Raw genomic sequence first — 16,614 nt, forward strand, 5'->3', positions numbered from 1 at the left:
GACATCCATAGTATGATAGCAGTGATGATCCGGACGGGGTAAATTGCACGTTCCGGGTGGGATTAGATGAATATGATCTCTTCTTGGAATCCATTATCGCAAAACGGATTAATAATGATATCTTACTCGCCGTGCATGAGAAACTAGGATGGTAGGACATCTGATGCCCTTGAACGGTCCGTAGAATGTGGATTTTCTACGGAGCTTGATACATCTAAGCTTTCAATATGGCATGGTCCATCTGCAAAAGGCTATGACGTATATTTCTGATTCTCGCAGAGACAAATAACCATGTCCTTGATCCACGAGGGATGATACATCTGGTTTTAGGCCCGCTTCAGCAGCTTGATGCCCGTTCTTACAAAGCCAGGTTAGTAGATCCGGGTGGAGACGATGGCATCTAGGTCGATCGACTGCAAGTAGCAGCACAGATCGCCGCTTATCTCTCTGGCTCCGTTTCTATTTCTGTAACATAGCTAGTTAGACTAGCTGAGCTATGTATCGAAATAGGACTCTCTTATATGCATCGGAAGTAGTCTTGGCAGATGCTACCGCGACTATATTGCTGTTAGTACATATAGTTGCGGCGTTTGGGGATGGCTATCCAAGCTTCTCCGCCCACAAACCTAACATGCTATCATTACCAGACAATTGACATCAAGCAAGAGTAAGACATACTCCATCAACGAGTTTGTTGCAACCAGGTTACTTTTGGTGGCGGAAGGCGAACCTGACGCCGTGCAAACGTCATTCATTCATCGCTGGCACGTGATAAGATGAGAAGCCGGATATTGTACACTCCCAGCTGTCGTATTTAGCAGCTCTATGATGCCCTGGGATTCAATTCTTGGTTTTGATGATATTTGATCTTTGAAAGGATATACCACTAGAGAACCACGCTCCGGATTGATAGCCATTCGTCATGGCGCTCGTGATCCAGGCCGCCACTTTCTTGCACCAGTATGCCAATGCCACGCTGCATACGACCCCTAGCAAGAACCCCAGTGCATTGAGATTGGGTGTTCTTTCCTCTGCGCAGATTAACCCTGCTGCTGGTTCGTACTCTTGAGTTCAATCGATTGTCGATAATTGTATGGAAGTTAACAGTCTGACAGCAATCCATCCCGCTGAGACCCACCCGGACGTCATATTGTATGCGATTGCTTCGCGCGATGCCTCAACGGCCAAGAAGGCAGCGAAGCAGTACCACTTCTCAAAGGCATACGGATCATACCAGGAGTTGCTCGATGATCCGCAGGTAGACATTGTCTACGTCTCGACTCCCAATGGATTGCACTATGAGTGGTCATCCAAGGCGCTGAAGGCCGGAAAGCATGTTCTTTGCGAGAAGCCCTTCACGTCGAATGCTGCAGAAGCCAGGAAGCTCGCTCAGGAGGCGAAGGAGAGAGGATTGATTGTGGAGGAAGCTGTAAGTTATTAGTTATTCCCGCATACTGCATTCGTTGGGCGACACCTTGCCTCCGCGGACCCTGCTAACTGGCCAATTTGTAGTTCCACTGGCAATTCCACCCAGCTGCTCACACATTCCGCCAAATCCTTGAATCTGGACAGTATGGCAAGATTCTGCGTACAGATGCTGTCATGACAGCCAGTCCTGGTGTCCCTGATGGCGATATTCGCTGGCAGTTCGACCTTGCAGGCGGTTCTGCCATGGATATGACATATGCCCTGTCGTTCACCCGTTACGCGCTTCATGCGAAGAATCCGAAGCAGATCCTCTCTGCGGTTGCACGTCCATATAAGCTCGACTCGCGCGTCGATGAAGCCATGCACGCACTGCTCGTGTTCGAGGGACAGGAAGGTCAAGACGTCCAGAGCCGTGTCTACACAGATATGGCCCGCTCTTGGGTTGGATGCGTTGTACCTCGAGTCTGGGAACTGCCTTCAATCGAAGTGGAAACAGAAAAGGCAATTATCTATTTCTACAACGCGATGATGCCGCATCTCTATCACTACATTGCCGTCACGGACAAGGCAACCGGGAAGACTCGTTACCACAAGCAGTACAAAGGTGGACCTCTTTGGGGCAGCATCGAAACCTCTAGTGGAAAGGGTGGCAAGTCCTACTGGAGTACTTACCGCTGGCAGCTGGAGGCGTTTGTCGATGCCGTTAAGGGCAGGACACCTGCATACTGGGTAACTCCGGAGGATAGCATTGCACAGATGGAGACCATTGATGCTATCTACCAGGCTGCAAACCTGCCTGTGAGGCCGTCGAATGTGTTGGAGAAGTCAGCTTAAATGGGATAGAACACGTCCGGCATTCCACCTGTATACTAGTATCTTGACGCATCTAACGATCCTGTCTAATGTCTCATTAATGAATTTGCATACTTAAATGGACAATGGTATCTTGGCATCAAATATAGCTAGCAGTGTTTCACTGTCCACAAAGCTCGTTCCGAGTGCTTATTACCTATCCATCACTCAAATCCTCTCAAAAACAGCCCTAACCCCCTTAAACCCCTTTTTCACAGCCGGTATAAACATATCGCCCACGACCTCAACATCCTCACTACTAGTCTCATAGAGAACTAACCGCTTCTCATCCTCTTCCCGTTGCGCAAAGGTCCGAAATATTCCTCCCAGAGCCATATACAACTCCGCATACGCGAGATTAATACCCAGACATTGTCTACTCCCCTTCGAAAACGCAACTAGATACCGATCAAGCCTAGGGTTTTCAAGCCATCGTTCTGGTCGGAACTTTTCTGGTTCTGGGAATATATTTCCATCTCGATGGATTAGGACAGATGACATCGCGACAGAAGTTCCTGGTGGGATGTCGTATCCGGCAATCTTGAGGACTTGATCTGGCGCGACGCGCGCTAAGCGAGATGTTACTCCGTATGAAAGTCGGAGACACTCCTGGATGCATGCTGTGAGGTATGGGAGACGTTCTAGGTCTGAGAGTTTGGGTGAGTCCTTCTGGTTATGATTATCATCATGATTATTATCCGGGTTCAATTTCACTGATCGGAGCTCATCCTCGAGCCGTTGGCGGATAGATGGGTTTTCGAGGATATGGAACATCGCAACGGTGAGGGCCCACGAAGTTGTCTCCGTGCCGGCTCCCACGATCACTTGGCCTTCTTGCGCGAGACGATCAAGGCGTTTTTCAGACTCCGGAAGGTTGCTGCTGAGAATGTCGTGGAAGATGGTCTTGTGCGAAACAGTCTCGTGGCTCTTGTCGGTGCCGTTTTGGATGTCTTGGATTTGGTGGGCGATGCTCTGTTGACGTTATTGTCAATAGAGTAGTCCTGAAGACGTATGGTGTCAGAAAGTGGAGACTTACCGTTTGAAAGGAAACTATCTTTCCCATGCTTTCAAGAATGGTCAATTAGAATGCAGTTCAGGGCGTGTATATATCTAAAAAAAAAAAAAAAAAAGAAACAACAACTTACCCTTCATCCAGCCTTTTAGCTAACCAGAGTGGAATCGAGTGACCAAGCTTCAAGATCCAATTCATATATTTTGTCCAATGGCAAAGAACGCTAAAAGAAAGCATCATCTCATGAAACAAAGCGTCGAAATCAGGATGTTCGAGACGATTGTCACATCTGGCAAACGCATACTCCATCACGACATCTGGGTTTTCACCCAATTTCAAAATATAATCAGTGAAATTCACTTTCCCCTTTCCTTTTCCGTATTGAACACCTAATCGTAAGAGAAATTATCAACTCACCATTCGTAAAAGCAGCAAACATCGCATTAAGCGGAATTAACTTTCCCGACTCCCTAAACTCCCACAATTTATCCAGCATCAAATCTACCTTTTCCTGAACGACACTCTCAAGACGATACACGCCTGCTTTGGAAAAGAACGGATTCAACGCTGCGCGCCGCATACGATGAACATGATGCTCAACAGTCCCGATAGCAGCGTCCGGTGTGCCGAATTGTTTGCTATATATGATGGTTTTGTTGCGTTTTTGTTGCTGCGAGTAGAGAATAGAGTAGAAGTCTGGATCCGAGACATGGAGTTCTTCTGGGTTGATTCGGATTATGGGGCCCTGGATATATTCGTTATTTCTTTATTAGTTTGCTGTTATATAGGTCTCGGTGAAGACATAATAATAATGTAAACTCTTCCAACACGTAAACAAAAGAGAAAACACACATAGCGTAGATGCATCTTCTCAATTTCCCAGACATATTGCCCTCCTCGAATCGCATCGTGATAGAATTCGTATCTTCATTAACCAGTTCAGTTAGTCGTGATCTTATTTCAATTGATGCCTCTCACCTACAACCAAGTCACGGCTGCAATCTTAGGGCCAGGAAACCTAGATAGCGGACTTAGATAAAGACGGTAGATGATCACCACAAAAGCATATGTGCCTAGGAAGAGGAAAAGCAGGAATGCGATATTGTCGATGTTGTAGACTTCGGGACGCTCCATTTTCAGGATTATAGTTTTTTAAGGGCTTTTCAGGCTACGCAGCATGCTTTTAATGCGCCTGGTGGTCTATGATTAGGGAAATCGTTTCTTAAATGACTTACGCACCAGTGAACGCTCATCCAGATAGTGCTTACTTCCTGTCATGTCGTGTTAGCGAGCTAGAATCTCACCAACATTGACTAGCGTGGCTAAGATTGACTACTTATCTGGGTGCAAAAGATAGCTTGGGTATCGGGCCGATTACAATAGCTTAAAGTAAAGCGCAATCAATTATGAAGCTTTGAGGACACCATTGAATAAATTATGGGTTTAGCAAGTAGAATAGGCCGTTTCAAGCATATAACGAAATTTGCTACTCTACGCCGTCCTATGCGCAGTTGCCCCAAGCCATGCCACATAGATTCATAACAGCTAGCGATTAATACCGGATTCAATCCCAGTTCGCCGCACCACGTCCGATCTTGGTTCCAGCAAACTCTTTTGTCGCCGCTCTCTCCCCAAGACCTGCTTTCTTCTCTGAAGGCGGTGGTCTCACCTCCAGACCTGACTGTAGGATGTTGGCCCTGACTAACCGAATATGCGCTTCATTCGTATAGTTACGGGCGCTCTCCAACGCAGACGCATGAACTTCTGCTCTAAGATCGCTTTGTTTTGAGACAAGGACCATTTTCTCTAGATCCACACGGGCGTCCAATAGCCCATCTTGGATCATCAGGATAAGCTCCTGCACGAATGGCGAGTTCGAGTCGAGGGGCTTCGGGTGTCCGCCGACAACTTTGGGTGCAAAGATCTTTGCCATGGCATCAAGTGTGACCCGGCTAAAAGGCAAAATGTACTGCTGGATAGACTTCGTGCGAATCTGCCCGAAGAGAATGGGAACATGGCGTTGGAGATGGAGGTCGAGGAGATAATCTGTGCGATAGGCCTCAAGAATGTCAAGGCAAGATCGGAACTTGTTATTGCAGAAGAAGGAAATCGCGCGACGGATATGAGGCTCGAGCTCCAGGAAGTTCCGGAAGGAAGAGTTATCAAGGACGCGGCGTTGCAGTTCGTTGCGATCCATCGATGCAAGTGCGCAAAGTCCACCGTACACGGCAACATCGTTGGAAGTGATGATCTCATTATAGCTATCTCCTAGGCTGGGGTCTGTGGCGAGAAAGCTATTGGCAGCCTCGAGATAGGATCCCGCAGCGAGTTGGGCAAGGCCCATGGCAGCGCACATTTTGGGTTGGTTCTTTGCCTGTTCCTCTGGTTTCGACTGCAGGTTGCGGAGCCGGTGCACGTTTGATTGGACTGCAAGCCAATCGCCGCGGTCGACGGATACATTGATGATCTTGAATAGCATGGAGGCTATGTGATTCGGGGTTGTACAGTAGTCTCGCATTCGGGAGTAAGCTTTGCTGGCAGACGCCAGATCTCCGATCTGATGATAGTGCGCTCCTAGGTCCTCATTTCCCATCTGCAACCGTTAGAATAGAATGCTCCCTCCCGCGCAGGGATCACACTCGGCTGGGAAGATCTCCAGTACATACCCGTATGCTCTCCTTGATCAGATTGTTTTTATACCCTTTCAATTCATGCTCTAGTCGATCCGTCTCCGCCTTGACCAGCTTCTGGGTTCGGTCGACCCACTCGGTATCTAGAACAGCTTCGCTTTCGTTTGGCGCAACCTCCGCCAGTGCACGCACTGCTCTCTCGTAGCGACTAACATCCTTGCCAGATTTTGCGTCCGTGACAGCAGCCTTGAGCGCTTCGGTCGAGAGGTATGTGGAACAAGTCCCGATGAGGAACAGCCGGTCAAACTTCGTCCTCCCTGAAAAATTTCGGTTAATATGGGCCTCCAGAAGTAGATATCAGACAGAGGACATGATCCATACCAGTATAGTTTGTGATATAGGATTCCAGATCGAACTTTGGCGGTTCTACAACAGACGATCCTTGTCAGCAAGTCATCTTCGCACGTCAATACGTCCACCTGAAGCCTTGGACCCTTTTCAAGAACCACAGGTTCTTCGAGAGCAATCCATACCATCAACTTTGATCCGTCCCTGGGCGTTCCCCTCGCCGATATTCCTGGTCCCATAGCTAATCCCCGGTTGCGATGCGTCAAACGCATCAGGCAACACGTGATCCATCACTGATAGCTTTCCGGAGCTCTGGTTTCCACGAGCTCTGTTTCTCTCGATTCCTTTGACTATCCTCACTGTCGCGGCTGCTTCTCCAACTGTATAGAACTCTACGCTGCCGTCTGTGTAACGCAGCACGACTTCGACCAAGCGGGGCAAGGTCCGGACGCAGTCCCGGCGGGATCGCCTGCTCGTGAGCTAATAACTATTCAGATACAGCTGCTGGAATACCAATATATAAGCACCGTATAGTTATTAATGTGGCAAGAAAGCACCTGACGTACTTTTATCCGCGATCACTCTGTGGTCTCTCACGGCGAACCAGCTGCCCGAGTCACCGGAGAACCGTAGGTGTAGCTAGTATCGATAACGCCAACCAGCAGTGCCAAGGAGCTTGATAAACTCTCCCTGGTTTTTGCAGAGTAAGGAGCAATTTGGGGAGGAATATGCAGAAATGTGAAAGGGTTTGTTGATTGTATGCGGGGGAATCAATGTCATGTCAACTTGGGGATGGTCGGCCTCTCCACCAGGATAAGATAACTTCGGCCAGTAAATTTACCGCCTTTCGCACCGCCTTCCTACTATGGTCGTAGCATCTCGAGGTACTCTGGGTACAGTACAATGATGACAGGCGAATGAAGAGAAATCCAGCAAGATTTTCTATTAGGATATCATATTCAATGGAAAGGGATACTGGCCTCATGATAATGATCAGTTCGACTTTATCGACAAATTACTAGATTTATCGAGTATATGTGTGTATTGTAGGTAAGTATATATTTACAACACATCTAGGGACTCCAAATCATCAAGCCAAAAAACAAACCATACCCCAAACCACATTTCCCATCCCCCCTTCTTTTCTATAAATACTTGAACCTCGGCAATACAACGAAGCCCAATAACAACGAACTTTCTAGACGCTCTTACACGGGTATAGAGCTTCACTAGGTACCTACCTACCTAGTCACAGCCAGGGACCTCAGCCGCTGTCTGTAACCAGGAACGACAGAGTGGGGGAGAGATAAAGGGATCAGCAGCCTGGGGTGCAGTTTCATTTTGACATACATACATAGGTAGGACCGAGAATCGAAAAATGCAGCCTACTTGACATGTCAACAGGAGAAGGATATGCAAGGGAAGCTGTGGTTGGTTAGGATACTGAATCGGGCTTTGTGCAGATTGGACCTTGGAATTTTGGGTCCTGGATCCCTGGAAGGCGGAGTGAGAGATGGATGAGGATCGTCGGGTTTTCTAGTCTATTGATTGTGTAAGTACTGTTATCGCCCCTGAGAATGGGTTGTTCGCGTTAATGTTGATTTGGGTATTTTCAGGTGAGAAAAATACCTAGGTTTCGAGAAGTGAGCTAGATAGACGCGATTGTGTGCTGTAGCTGGGCCAGATAGAGCCACCAGCCAGTATACTTACACCTTCTTTGCATGTCTGTAAATACTACCGCTAGGACATGCTTGTATAATGGTAAATGCCCTTCATGGTAGAGACATACATAACTGATCCTAAACATCAGACGCAATATGAAGCTCAACATTATCGTGAAACAGGCCTTTACTAGAGTAGGAAGGAGGTTTCGCATAGCGATTAGACGGGTGTTTACGCCTATCCCGGCAGCAGATCCTGTCATTATATGCAACTGGCCGTTACTGTGTCGAGATCTATCAACTGAAACTAGCGCCCAATCTTCCTAGAAGAGATCCAGAAAGCCATTAGTGTAACCAAGGGTGGATTGGCGCGGCAATTCATCCTATCGTCACCTAGATTCGACGCGGGAAGTCTAGGATGATGCGCAAGACAACAGCTGGGCGCTACCAAGGTCGAAGTTGAAACATGCAGCAGGTCTACCTTGGTTGGAGATATATGATCTACAGGCAAAGCTCAATGCTCCAGCAGTCATGGAAATAACAGAGTCCATCCATCTCAGGAGACGAGGATACATTGGACCCCAAAATAGAGAGCAGTAAGCATGTGCATAGGAGAGAGAGGCTGTGACCGCGCCGAAGTCCTGGGTATAGCTGCGGGCGTTGACAGAAACGGGTATTCTAGACGTTGAGGAATAATCGAAAATCTCCGTCCCCCAACGACTGGGCGCTGCTTTTTGGGATTATGCGAGAACGCGACGGTTCCAATGACCCGAAACCCGGCGACCCGTAAACAGAAACAATGTATCTATCCGCGTGGCGTGCACCAGAGGCCACGGCACCAAAGTGATGGGTTTTCCTCTGTAACAAGAATGGCTAGCAGCTATCAGTATCCAGGGGAAGTATGAGCTGACATACTTGGAGGAAGCCAAAAAGGGCCTCGTGCATCCGTCACCAAAGATCCCCTACATCATGCGTAGAATCTTACATTTTTAGATATCTGGAAGCCCTGATCGAATAAAAGAATACAACCTCGGGACCTTTTTCAGGCTGACACGGTTGGCTAGAGAACGCCTTTCTGGGATTATCATTGGGGACGATAGTGATCTTCCCGTTCAGTGGCGAGTCCAAGAATATGGTTCGCTATGGAAGCCTGCTTCCCGATAATAGAAGAGACCCATTCACGTTCCCGTCTTGAAACCTCCCCAGAAGACTGATGAGCACTATATTGACAAGAGACACTGGTGACTGATCCATTTGAATCACTGTTTATCCCAGACAGCTACTTGCCCACGTTAGGAAGGTGTATATGGAGTGACACTGTATTCAGCTTCTTTGCAAGGTGCGACTGGCCGTTGGGCTTAGACCCCAACCTCAAATACTATCAAATCAAGACTGAGATGGCCAAACCACTCCCGTTCTCAATGAGAGATAAAGAAGTGGAAACGGAGTTCCGTTTCGTTCGCATCTGTTTATCTGAAATGGACATTCATCAGCTAAGAGTTTAGCAGCAGAGCAGTGTCGTTTGGCACAGGAACCATAAGAGTCAGAGAAAGTAAGCCAGACACATTCCAAACTGATCGATAGGCCACTTCGAGCGGAAATCTAGCCAGGACAATCTAACAGAATGCATAGGCTTCAATTGAAATCCCCTGCATCTTCGTGTGTGACACGACGATACAGAATAGAAGAGCGGTGGAAGCTGCAATATCAGACGCAGAAGCAACATGGATTGTGCCTGGAGTCATTCAAAGATAGACGGTGAACAGTCGAATCTTATATCGCCCGCAAATTCGATGACGCAAATGCAAATACCGAGCATAAAGTTAGCAGAAGTCTGTCACCAGCAACCTGCCCATCAATATATATCAGAAGGCCAAAGTGAAGCGACACATCAATCCTTCTGGAAGCCACCTCTACGGAGTCAAGTCGCCCCAGGCAACCATTCTCTTGCGGCGGGAGGGACGAGCAAAGGAGCGCCGATATCACGATGCGGTTCGTGGGCCTCCCATTTGGCAGCTCAAGAATCGCTTGCTCATGGCACATCTCATGTGTCTCAATCGAGTCACTTGATGGACTGTCAACAAGGTCGAACGAAGACTCCTCTGAGCAGCGTTGAAGAGATCCCAGCACAATTGCCATTGACATCCGACTATACGGTAGATCGAGGAATGCCGGTGGAACCGATGGGAACTGCATACAAACAGGATAATGTTTCTCCTTCATCGCCCAGCTACTTCCAAGTAGCGAATGAGGAACATGCGTTCCACGGCCTCCCATGGGCTGAAAATTGCCGTGATAACATATCACAAAGCTCTTGGAGCACAGCAACGCCATCCCCACTACCGATGGACATCTCAAGAGATGATACTCAATTCGTATTTGCACACGAGTATTTCCAAAAGGGGTTATATGATCGACATTGCAAAGAGGAAACCGATAACTTTCCTCTGGGGAGCGACGGCTACGGTGCTCCCTTTCTCGATGCATACCACGGAGCCGTGGCGCTTTGCTATCCAGGGAACTTCGAACAATCATCTCACTTCCCAAACGGTGCCAATATGATCGAGAGGAATGAAGAGATCGACGGTCCCTGCATGAACAAGCAGTATATGTGTACTGAAATCCAAAATTGGACAGCTGTCGTTGAAGATGGCATTGAGTTGCCACGGTTTCCCACGTTATGCGGCGATACATACAGCGATTGCTCGTCCTTCTCATCGGGTGTCTATACACAAGACTCCACGATGACCGCGTCAGATATGGAACTGTCCAACGACGAATCGGTTATTCCACGCCCTCCTCACCATCCACACGTAGAGGGAAATGCCACTGACTTGCCACAACCGTCATCTTCGAACCTCAAAGAAGAAGAACCAAACAGAGAGCAAAGACCCGAAAGCCCCAAGCCTCGTTTACGCCGAAGAGCATGTGTAGGACAGAACTCGGAAAGAAATATCACCAGAGACGCATTCTTGGTCGACTGTAAACGACGAGGGGTGTCATACAGAGACATAAAAAGAATTGGAGGCTTCGAGGAGGCTGAATCGACTCTTCGAGGAAGGTATCGTACACTCACAAAAAGCAAGGAGTTCCGCGTAAGGAAGCCGCAGTGGCAGGAAAAGGATGTGAGTTCGATCCTCAGTATTCAAGAAAGCATGGGAGTAAACGTACTGATTCGTGTTGTGTTTCTCAGGTAAGACTCCTTCAAGAAGCAGTAATGGCCTGTTTAATGTCATCGCCGGGATGGCAGCAGTCAAAACACCAAGGTGCGCAACCGCCGAAGATTTCTTGGAAGAGGGTTGGGGAATATATCTGGACTCATGGTGGGTCGTACCATTTCGGCAACGCGACTTGCAAGAAGAAATGGCATGAAATCGAGGCGATCAGGGGGTGATACATGTTGTGCTAAAATCATGACACGCCTGTGATTGATAATTCCTTTTCCTATTTGTTTCCTTTTTGTGCATACATCGTCAAGGGGACATATAATATAGATTTATTTAGGAGCTTCCACTGTACATTGGTATTGGATAGTCGTTTGCTAGAACTGCCATAGACATCGGCATGCAGAATGGGAAAGATCAATAATGCGATAAAGTTCAAATGCACATAATGTCGTAGCTGTGTCGTGAAGGCAGAGAGGCTCACAGCCGGTCATGAAGAGCGATCTGTACCATCAGACCTGGGGTAAGAAATTTCGGCAAGAACAGCGTTCAAGTTCTCTGGGTTCTTGCGCAGTTCGTTCCATTCAGCCTCAGCCTTGACCATCAGTGTACCCGCAAGGATTGTTCCGTTCAACGACAGAGTACCCGCCTGGTGCACATCAGCCGCGTGCTGCGGGTTGATGGTCAATTGGGCCTTTTCCCTCCGTCGAGGGCAGATAATCATTGTGGATAAGGTCATGGCAAGGTTGTAGCTGACGGCCGCGGGACCCTCCGTTCGTGACGAGTCTTCCGAAGAAGCACCCCGTGCAGCAGTCACCGCTGCTTTATACAACGAAAGATAGATCTCGTGAAGAACATCCGCAGAAGGATTCGACGGGATATCCCTAGCGAAATGTACAAAAGGCAGCTGCGGCAACACGAGCAATCCAGCTCCAGTCTTGGTCACCTTCTCGGTCGCGAAGTGATCCACGAGCGGCCTCCACGCATCAGATTCAGACTCGCGCATCGCCTCGACAGGCAGGAACTGTATATGCCTATGAGGCTGACTAGCCCCACTCTCCTCTCCAGAGTTATAGAAGGCAAACAGCCTCTTAGCAGCATCGAGACCTTGGCCTCGATCTCGAACTCCATCTGTTGTTGTTGTCTCATCCCAACTCTGCAGACACGCATAGGTCGCTTCAATGTCCTCCTTTTCGAGGATATCCGTCTGGGACTTCCAGGCTTTTGTCGCGAGGATGAAGTGGTTCGCGATGACGGGAAATTTGTTCAGAACGAGGGCGTAGCGTGGTTGCTCCTGTGGTACCTCTGCGATGAGAAGGTCGGGCGAGGGGTTCTCGAACGGATCTGGTCTGGGGCCCTTCTTTTCGTCGACTTTGGGAGCTTGGTTCTGCTTCTTTGCTAGTGCAGGACAGTAGCGTAATTGATACTGGAAAGTCCAAAATTAGAAAATTCATTTCTTTCAGCGAAATTGGTCCTCATACTGCACAGGAAGGGGACATTGCTGGGCCATACCGGAATGCCAGATGCATGAAGTGTTGTTAGCTGCGTCTTTGAAAACACAATGTGGTTGGATTCTTTCGCAGCTGTGAATCGTCTGCCCACCAGAGTGGACAGGTTTTCTGGAAGCCCTAACAGCATCTTGGAAAGGTAGCCTGGCGTGGAGGAACGATCTTGGAGCAGTGTCGACTGCAACGGAGAGTGTTGGAGACAATGCGGGGGAGAGCTTGATTTTCCGACGCTCGGCGCGATGACGCGGGGGTTCCAATCTCAGTTCCACCTTGGAACTCGAACAATTCCCAAAGGCAAATCATGCAATACAGTACTCGTCCGTTCACCAGATGAACTACGCTCTTCTACGTTTGAAGCAAGGTCTGTTATAAAATGATGAATGTGAAAAAAAGTTGAGTGCTTGTATTGAATCCACAACGCTTCAATGGTATCCTGATCCAGTCCTTTTCCCATGCCCAAAAGAACCGTAGATATCACAGTGTCCAGACTAAAAGACGGTATGGTGTATATAGTCACAGAAGAGAAGACAACAGAGAAATTCAGAAGAGTCCACGCTAGAACGCTGCACAGGCACATCAAAGAAATTCCAAACCGCCTGAAACAACAGGGTGGTGTCAAATAGCACCCACCGCAAGTCAGGGATATAAAGATATATCAAGTCAAAACCGAAAAGAAGAAAAGCTTTCTAATAAATCAGGTCATCAATGTCCACCTCTTCCACCTGCCCATGGGACAGCTCAGGCAACAGCATGGCTGGCTGTCCCATCAGGCATGTGGAAGGAGGTCCCAGCAAAGGGCCCCTTTCTTCCTCGGTGGCATTCAAGACCCCCTCAGCCCGCTTGAGGGTCTCGACGTCGAGGTCTGTCACATAGGCATCACGGTTGGTACCGTCACCAGCACCGCCAGGAAGACGAAGGCGGACCTCGAATTCGTTGTCCAGCATCATCTCATCCTTCCAGAGGCGGTTCTGGCCGTCGAAGACACAGAGAACACGTTTCTTAGTCTTCATGTCGCTGCTCGGGCAGCCCCATGATGATGGGTAGTTGCGACGGTTATTCCGCTTCTTTGATGCGGAAGGGCGCAGCTTACTAGCAGCATTCTGAGACTGCTTCGTGATGGCGCTGTTGCCCCGAATAGGGCGAGTGTGGGTGCCGGCACCAGCCTTGGTCGATTTAAGGGAGCCCTTCCCTGATCGGCCATGCGAATTGTAGGTGTCATTAAAATCATCCTCATCATCGTCATCATTATCGACGTCAGACTGCTGCACGGTACCGGCCGTGTCAAGCAGCATGTGCTTCTCCATGGTCTTCTTCACATCTTCATCAGCGGCTACTTCTGCCAGTCTCTGCTGGTTGATGGCTTCGCTGGGCTCCTCCTGCTGCACAACTCGCAATACACACTCGTCGAGATGCTCGTAGAAGTCCTGCGCGTTGCTGAAAGTCGCTGAGCAAGTAGAGCACTTGCCTGTGGCATCGTCACAGTAACCAGAGACCTTCTTAGAGGCAGCAGGGGTACGTTTTCGACAGTTGGGAGGAGTCTGCTCAACACCGTGAACCGATGTCAAATGTCGCTTGAAGACATCTGCTCGGTTGAAACTCTTTTCGGCTGCGGAGCCTGATCCAGGGCAGAAGCCACAGACCATTGTACCTTTGTAGTGGGTCAAGGTATGCCTGTTCTTGTCGTACTTGCGAGCGAAGCCTTTGATGTGGTACTCGCAGGTAACAATCGGGCATTTTTCCGGTCGCTCTGACTGGTGGGTGAGCATGTGCGCCTTGAGGTCCCTGAAAACCCGACCGCAGTCCGGGTGAGGGCAGCGGCCTTTCTCCCGACCCTCCTCATCCGTCTCAGCGGTACTGGCGACAGGGCTCTGCTGCGACGGTCGGGAATTGCTGGAAGATACTGATAACCGGCGTTCGTGGGCCGATCCCGAGCTTTGCTGGAAGCCATGTTGTGGCATGAAAGGCGAACTAGTCACCTGTGACTGACGTTGTTGTTGTTGTTGCACATGGTGTGCCTGGGGTAGAGGTGAGCCAATCGGAGAGGAAGCAAAGAATCCCTGAGGAGCCAGGGAGTATGATGTCTCTTCGGGGTATGATAGATTGCTAGGAGGGTAGAAGGATTGCTGAGGAGGCTGAATCAATGACGGGTCCACGGAGGCGCTGGGGAATTTGTCCTGGTGAAATAGCCTGTCGGCATCGACAATACTGCCTGTGTAGTCTAGAGACAACAAATCGGGAAGTACTGCAGTAGGCAGACCAAGACCATGCTGGGTGTCGATCCACTGGTCTTGCAGGCCATGGGTAGCTGCCGAATACGGAGATCCAATGGCGGATGACGATGCACTGGCAATTGACGGGCCGGAGAGACCTGGCATCGGCTGTTCTGACGATTGGGAAGTGGTCATCGATGGAGGAGTAGAGGGAACAGGCGGAAAAGTCATCTGTTGTTGGGTGTATGGCGTCGAATCGACATACAGGGCTGAGGAGTCCATGTAGGAGTGGGCTGGCCTCGCAAGGCTCTGGTTGTGAGCGTACTGCGAGTACTCGTCCATCCCGATCCCAAAAGGATCCGTCATGGTAGGATCCATTGAGAGTTGGGGATGGTACGAAGACTGCTGATTTCGGGATGATTCGAAAGCGAGCATTTCTGAAGAATAGGAAGAGCGGGGAGGGAAAAGGATGAAGTCAGACTCGTTTCTCTGACTTTGCATGCCCTCTGTGATGTTCGGGGCGGTCCGTGGTGGCAGGTGTTCGTGTTCGTGGACGGCAGCAATGTGCGGGAACTAATCTGCAGCGCACAATAATAGTCAGCTATCTGAGAAGGAATGTATCAAGTGTGCGCAACATATTTCTGCGGCTTTGTGTGTATGTCAGGAAGGTCATGGTTCTTTTCTTTTGCTTTTTCGTTTTCTTTCTCTTTCCCCCCAACCCCTCCCCTCCATCCTCCAGCTCCTAGCAGATATAGTATCCGAACTTGTGATACAAGTTTTAATGATGCAGTGCTAGCAGTAGAGGCGCTGGCGGAGTATGTGCTGTAGGAATATGTATTTCTTCCAAAGAGTAAAATAGAAACTCACTGCTATGCCTATGGACCCCGAGGGCTTATGGGAAGATCAGAACCAAGTGTGGTGCTTCGGTGGTGAACCAGGGGAGATAGATCGGAGATGTTTGGTAGTGATCGATGACGGTTCCAATGGCGGAAGGGATGTTTGATAATTGTAACAATCAACAGACATCAATGGCTCTGAGAATGGGGTAGAAGGAAGGAAGGATGTTGGTGTTTTGTATGTGAAGCTTTTTTTTTTCTTCTTCTCTTCTCTTCTTTTCTTTTTTTTCTTTCTTTCTCGATATAGTCGACTGGGGCCACCGCAGTGGACACTTTATTATTTTTTTTTTTGGAAGATAGGTGGAGAGGTCAAAAAAACAATGCGGTTATACGGAGATATTGTGCGGATACCAGAATGACAGCTTGACCCGCCGGTGTCACAAGAGGAACGAGGCCTCGAGCGAGTTGATATAGAACCAAAAAAAGATGACAGGCCAGACAGCGGAGACAATGTAAGGAGATGGACGGGGGGCGAAAAGCATAGATAAATGTTTTGTGATTGCTGGCCCTACGAGGAACAAGCCCGTCCTAGGCATCCAAACCACTGGAGCAGAGCAACTGCGCAGCGCAGCATTAGCGTGCTGGCCTAGTTGGACGGTGGAGAGAGAACAGGGGGTGGAGACAGAGACCTGGTCGGTGGTGGGCAGACTGGGGGGGCAGACGGTGGACTGTGGCAGGGTTCCCGGGAGGGCTTGCACTTTTCTGGCGGTGGCCCTGCGCTGCCCGTGGGTGATCTCGGGGCGCGACGCTGGGATTGCTGGGCCCGCAGACCGCTGCGACGGCGCTGGGGGAAAACACCCATGCTAGCTTGCCCATCCCGCAGCACGACTCGACACCCACCGGCACTGCCGCCGCCCCAAAACAGGCTAGCCCCGTATCGTACAACTCTACCCGGCTCCTGCCTT

At 49.3% G+C, this 16,614-nt stretch overlaps 6 protein-coding genes across 6 annotated transcripts; 2 read left to right on the forward strand and 4 right to left on the reverse strand.

The window, feature by feature from the left end:
- The first annotated feature begins 789 nt into the window (after positions 1 to 789).
- Positions 790 to 2,355, forward strand: C8Q69DRAFT_46721 (putative NAD binding Rossmann fold oxidoreductase). The gene is made up of 3 exons (XM_028630616.1): positions 790 to 1,055; positions 1,116 to 1,429; positions 1,513 to 2,355. Exons 1-3 carry the CDS (start codon positions 923 to 925, stop codon positions 2,260 to 2,262), a joined length of 1,197 nt encoding a protein of 398 aa, XP_028489713.1. The 5' UTR covers positions 790 to 922; the 3' UTR covers positions 2,263 to 2,355.
- A 26-nt stretch (positions 2,356 to 2,381) lies between these two features.
- C8Q69DRAFT_495335 (cytochrome P450) lies at positions 2,382 to 4,439 on the reverse strand. Its single transcript, XM_028632229.1, has 6 exons — positions 4,275 to 4,439; positions 4,145 to 4,217; positions 3,710 to 4,037; positions 3,426 to 3,609; positions 3,317 to 3,344; positions 2,382 to 3,252 (listed from the first exon to the last, which is right to left on the reverse strand). Exons 1-6 carry the CDS (start codon positions 4,424 to 4,426, stop codon positions 2,449 to 2,451), a joined length of 1,569 nt encoding a protein of 522 aa, XP_028489714.1. The 5' UTR covers positions 4,427 to 4,439; the 3' UTR covers positions 2,382 to 2,448.
- Positions 4,440 to 4,649: 210 nt separating this feature from the next.
- On the reverse strand, positions 4,650 to 7,049 carry C8Q69DRAFT_46757 (putative COP9 signalosome subunit 1). The gene is made up of 4 exons (XM_028630638.1): positions 6,456 to 7,049; positions 6,304 to 6,348; positions 5,959 to 6,239; positions 4,650 to 5,885 (listed from the first exon to the last, which is right to left on the reverse strand). Exons 1-4 carry the CDS (start codon positions 6,559 to 6,561, stop codon positions 4,857 to 4,859), a joined length of 1,461 nt encoding a protein of 486 aa, XP_028489715.1. The 5' UTR covers positions 6,562 to 7,049; the 3' UTR covers positions 4,650 to 4,856.
- A 2,606-nt stretch (positions 7,050 to 9,655) lies between these two features.
- C8Q69DRAFT_441123 (hypothetical protein) lies at positions 9,656 to 11,325 on the forward strand (the record flags this gene model as incomplete). The annotated part of the gene is made up of 2 exons (XM_028628719.1): positions 9,656 to 11,056; positions 11,125 to 11,325. 2 exons carry the CDS (start codon positions 9,656 to 9,658, stop codon positions 11,323 to 11,325), a joined length of 1,602 nt encoding a protein of 533 aa, XP_028489716.1.
- Positions 11,326 to 11,345: 20 nt separating this feature from the next.
- Positions 11,346 to 12,868, reverse strand: C8Q69DRAFT_46795 (putative bis-tetraphosphatase). The gene is made up of 2 exons (XM_028630661.1): positions 12,608 to 12,868; positions 11,346 to 12,521 (listed from the first exon to the last, which is right to left on the reverse strand). The coding sequence occupies exons 1-2, from the start codon at positions 12,731 to 12,733 to the stop codon at positions 11,586 to 11,588; spliced, it is 1,062 nt and encodes a 353-aa protein (XP_028489717.1). The 5' UTR covers positions 12,734 to 12,868; the 3' UTR covers positions 11,346 to 11,585.
- Positions 12,869 to 12,890: 22 nt separating this feature from the next.
- Positions 12,891 to 15,248, reverse strand: C8Q69DRAFT_427114 (putative C2H2 finger domain protein; the record flags this gene model as incomplete). The annotated part of the gene is made up of 2 exons (XM_028628442.1): positions 12,891 to 14,684; positions 14,757 to 15,248. 2 exons carry the CDS (start codon positions 15,246 to 15,248, stop codon positions 13,290 to 13,292), a joined length of 1,887 nt encoding a protein of 628 aa, XP_028489718.1. The 3' UTR covers positions 12,891 to 13,289.
- Positions 15,249 to 16,614: the final 1,366 nt, after the last annotated feature.

The sequence above is a fragment of the Paecilomyces variotii genome, assembly GCF_004022145.1.
Source record: "Paecilomyces variotii strain CBS 101075 chromosome Unknown C8Q69scaffold_1, whole genome shotgun sequence".
In the NCBI taxonomy this organism is placed as follows: Eukaryota; Fungi; Ascomycota; class Eurotiomycetes; order Eurotiales; family Thermoascaceae; genus Paecilomyces; species Paecilomyces variotii.

Coding starts and splice junctions, on each gene's coding strand:
- C8Q69DRAFT_495335 (XM_028632229.1), bottom strand. CDS start 4,426: ATGGAGCGTCCCGAAGTCTACAACATCGACAATATCGCATTCCTGCTT. Junction 3,610..3,709: donor GTTTGCTGCTTTTACGAATG/GTGAGTTGATAA, acceptor GTGAAAACCCAG/ATGTCGTGATGGAGTATGCG. Junction 3,345..3,425: donor GCTAAAAGGCTGGATGAAGG/GTAAGTTGTTGT, acceptor CATTCTTGAAAG/CATGGGAAAGATAGTTTCCT.
- C8Q69DRAFT_46757 (XM_028630638.1), bottom strand. CDS start 6,561: ATGGATCACGTGTTGCCTGATGCGTTTGACGCATCGCAACCGGGGATT. Junction 6,349..6,455: donor GGGACGGATCAAAGTTGATG/GTATGGATTGCT, acceptor CGTCTGTTGTAG/AACCGCCAAAGTTCGATCTG. Junction 6,240..6,303: donor CTATATCACAAACTATACTG/GTATGGATCATG, acceptor GAAATTTTTCAG/GGAGGACGAAGTTTGACCGG.
- C8Q69DRAFT_46795 (XM_028630661.1), bottom strand. CDS start 12,733: ATGCTGTTAGGGCTTCCAGAAAACCTGTCCACTCTGGTGGGCAGACGA. Junction 12,522..12,607: donor TTCATGCATCTGGCATTCCG/GTATGGCCCAGC, acceptor TGGACTTTCCAG/TATCAATTACGCTACTGTCC.
- C8Q69DRAFT_46721 (XM_028630616.1), top strand. CDS start 923: ATGGCGCTCGTGATCCAGGCCGCCACTTTCTTGCACCAGTATGCCAAT. Junction 1,056..1,115: donor GCAGATTAACCCTGCTGCTG/GTTCGTACTCTT, acceptor ACAGTCTGACAG/CAATCCATCCCGCTGAGACC. Junction 1,430..1,512: donor GATTGATTGTGGAGGAAGCT/GTAAGTTATTAG, acceptor GCCAATTTGTAG/TTCCACTGGCAATTCCACCC.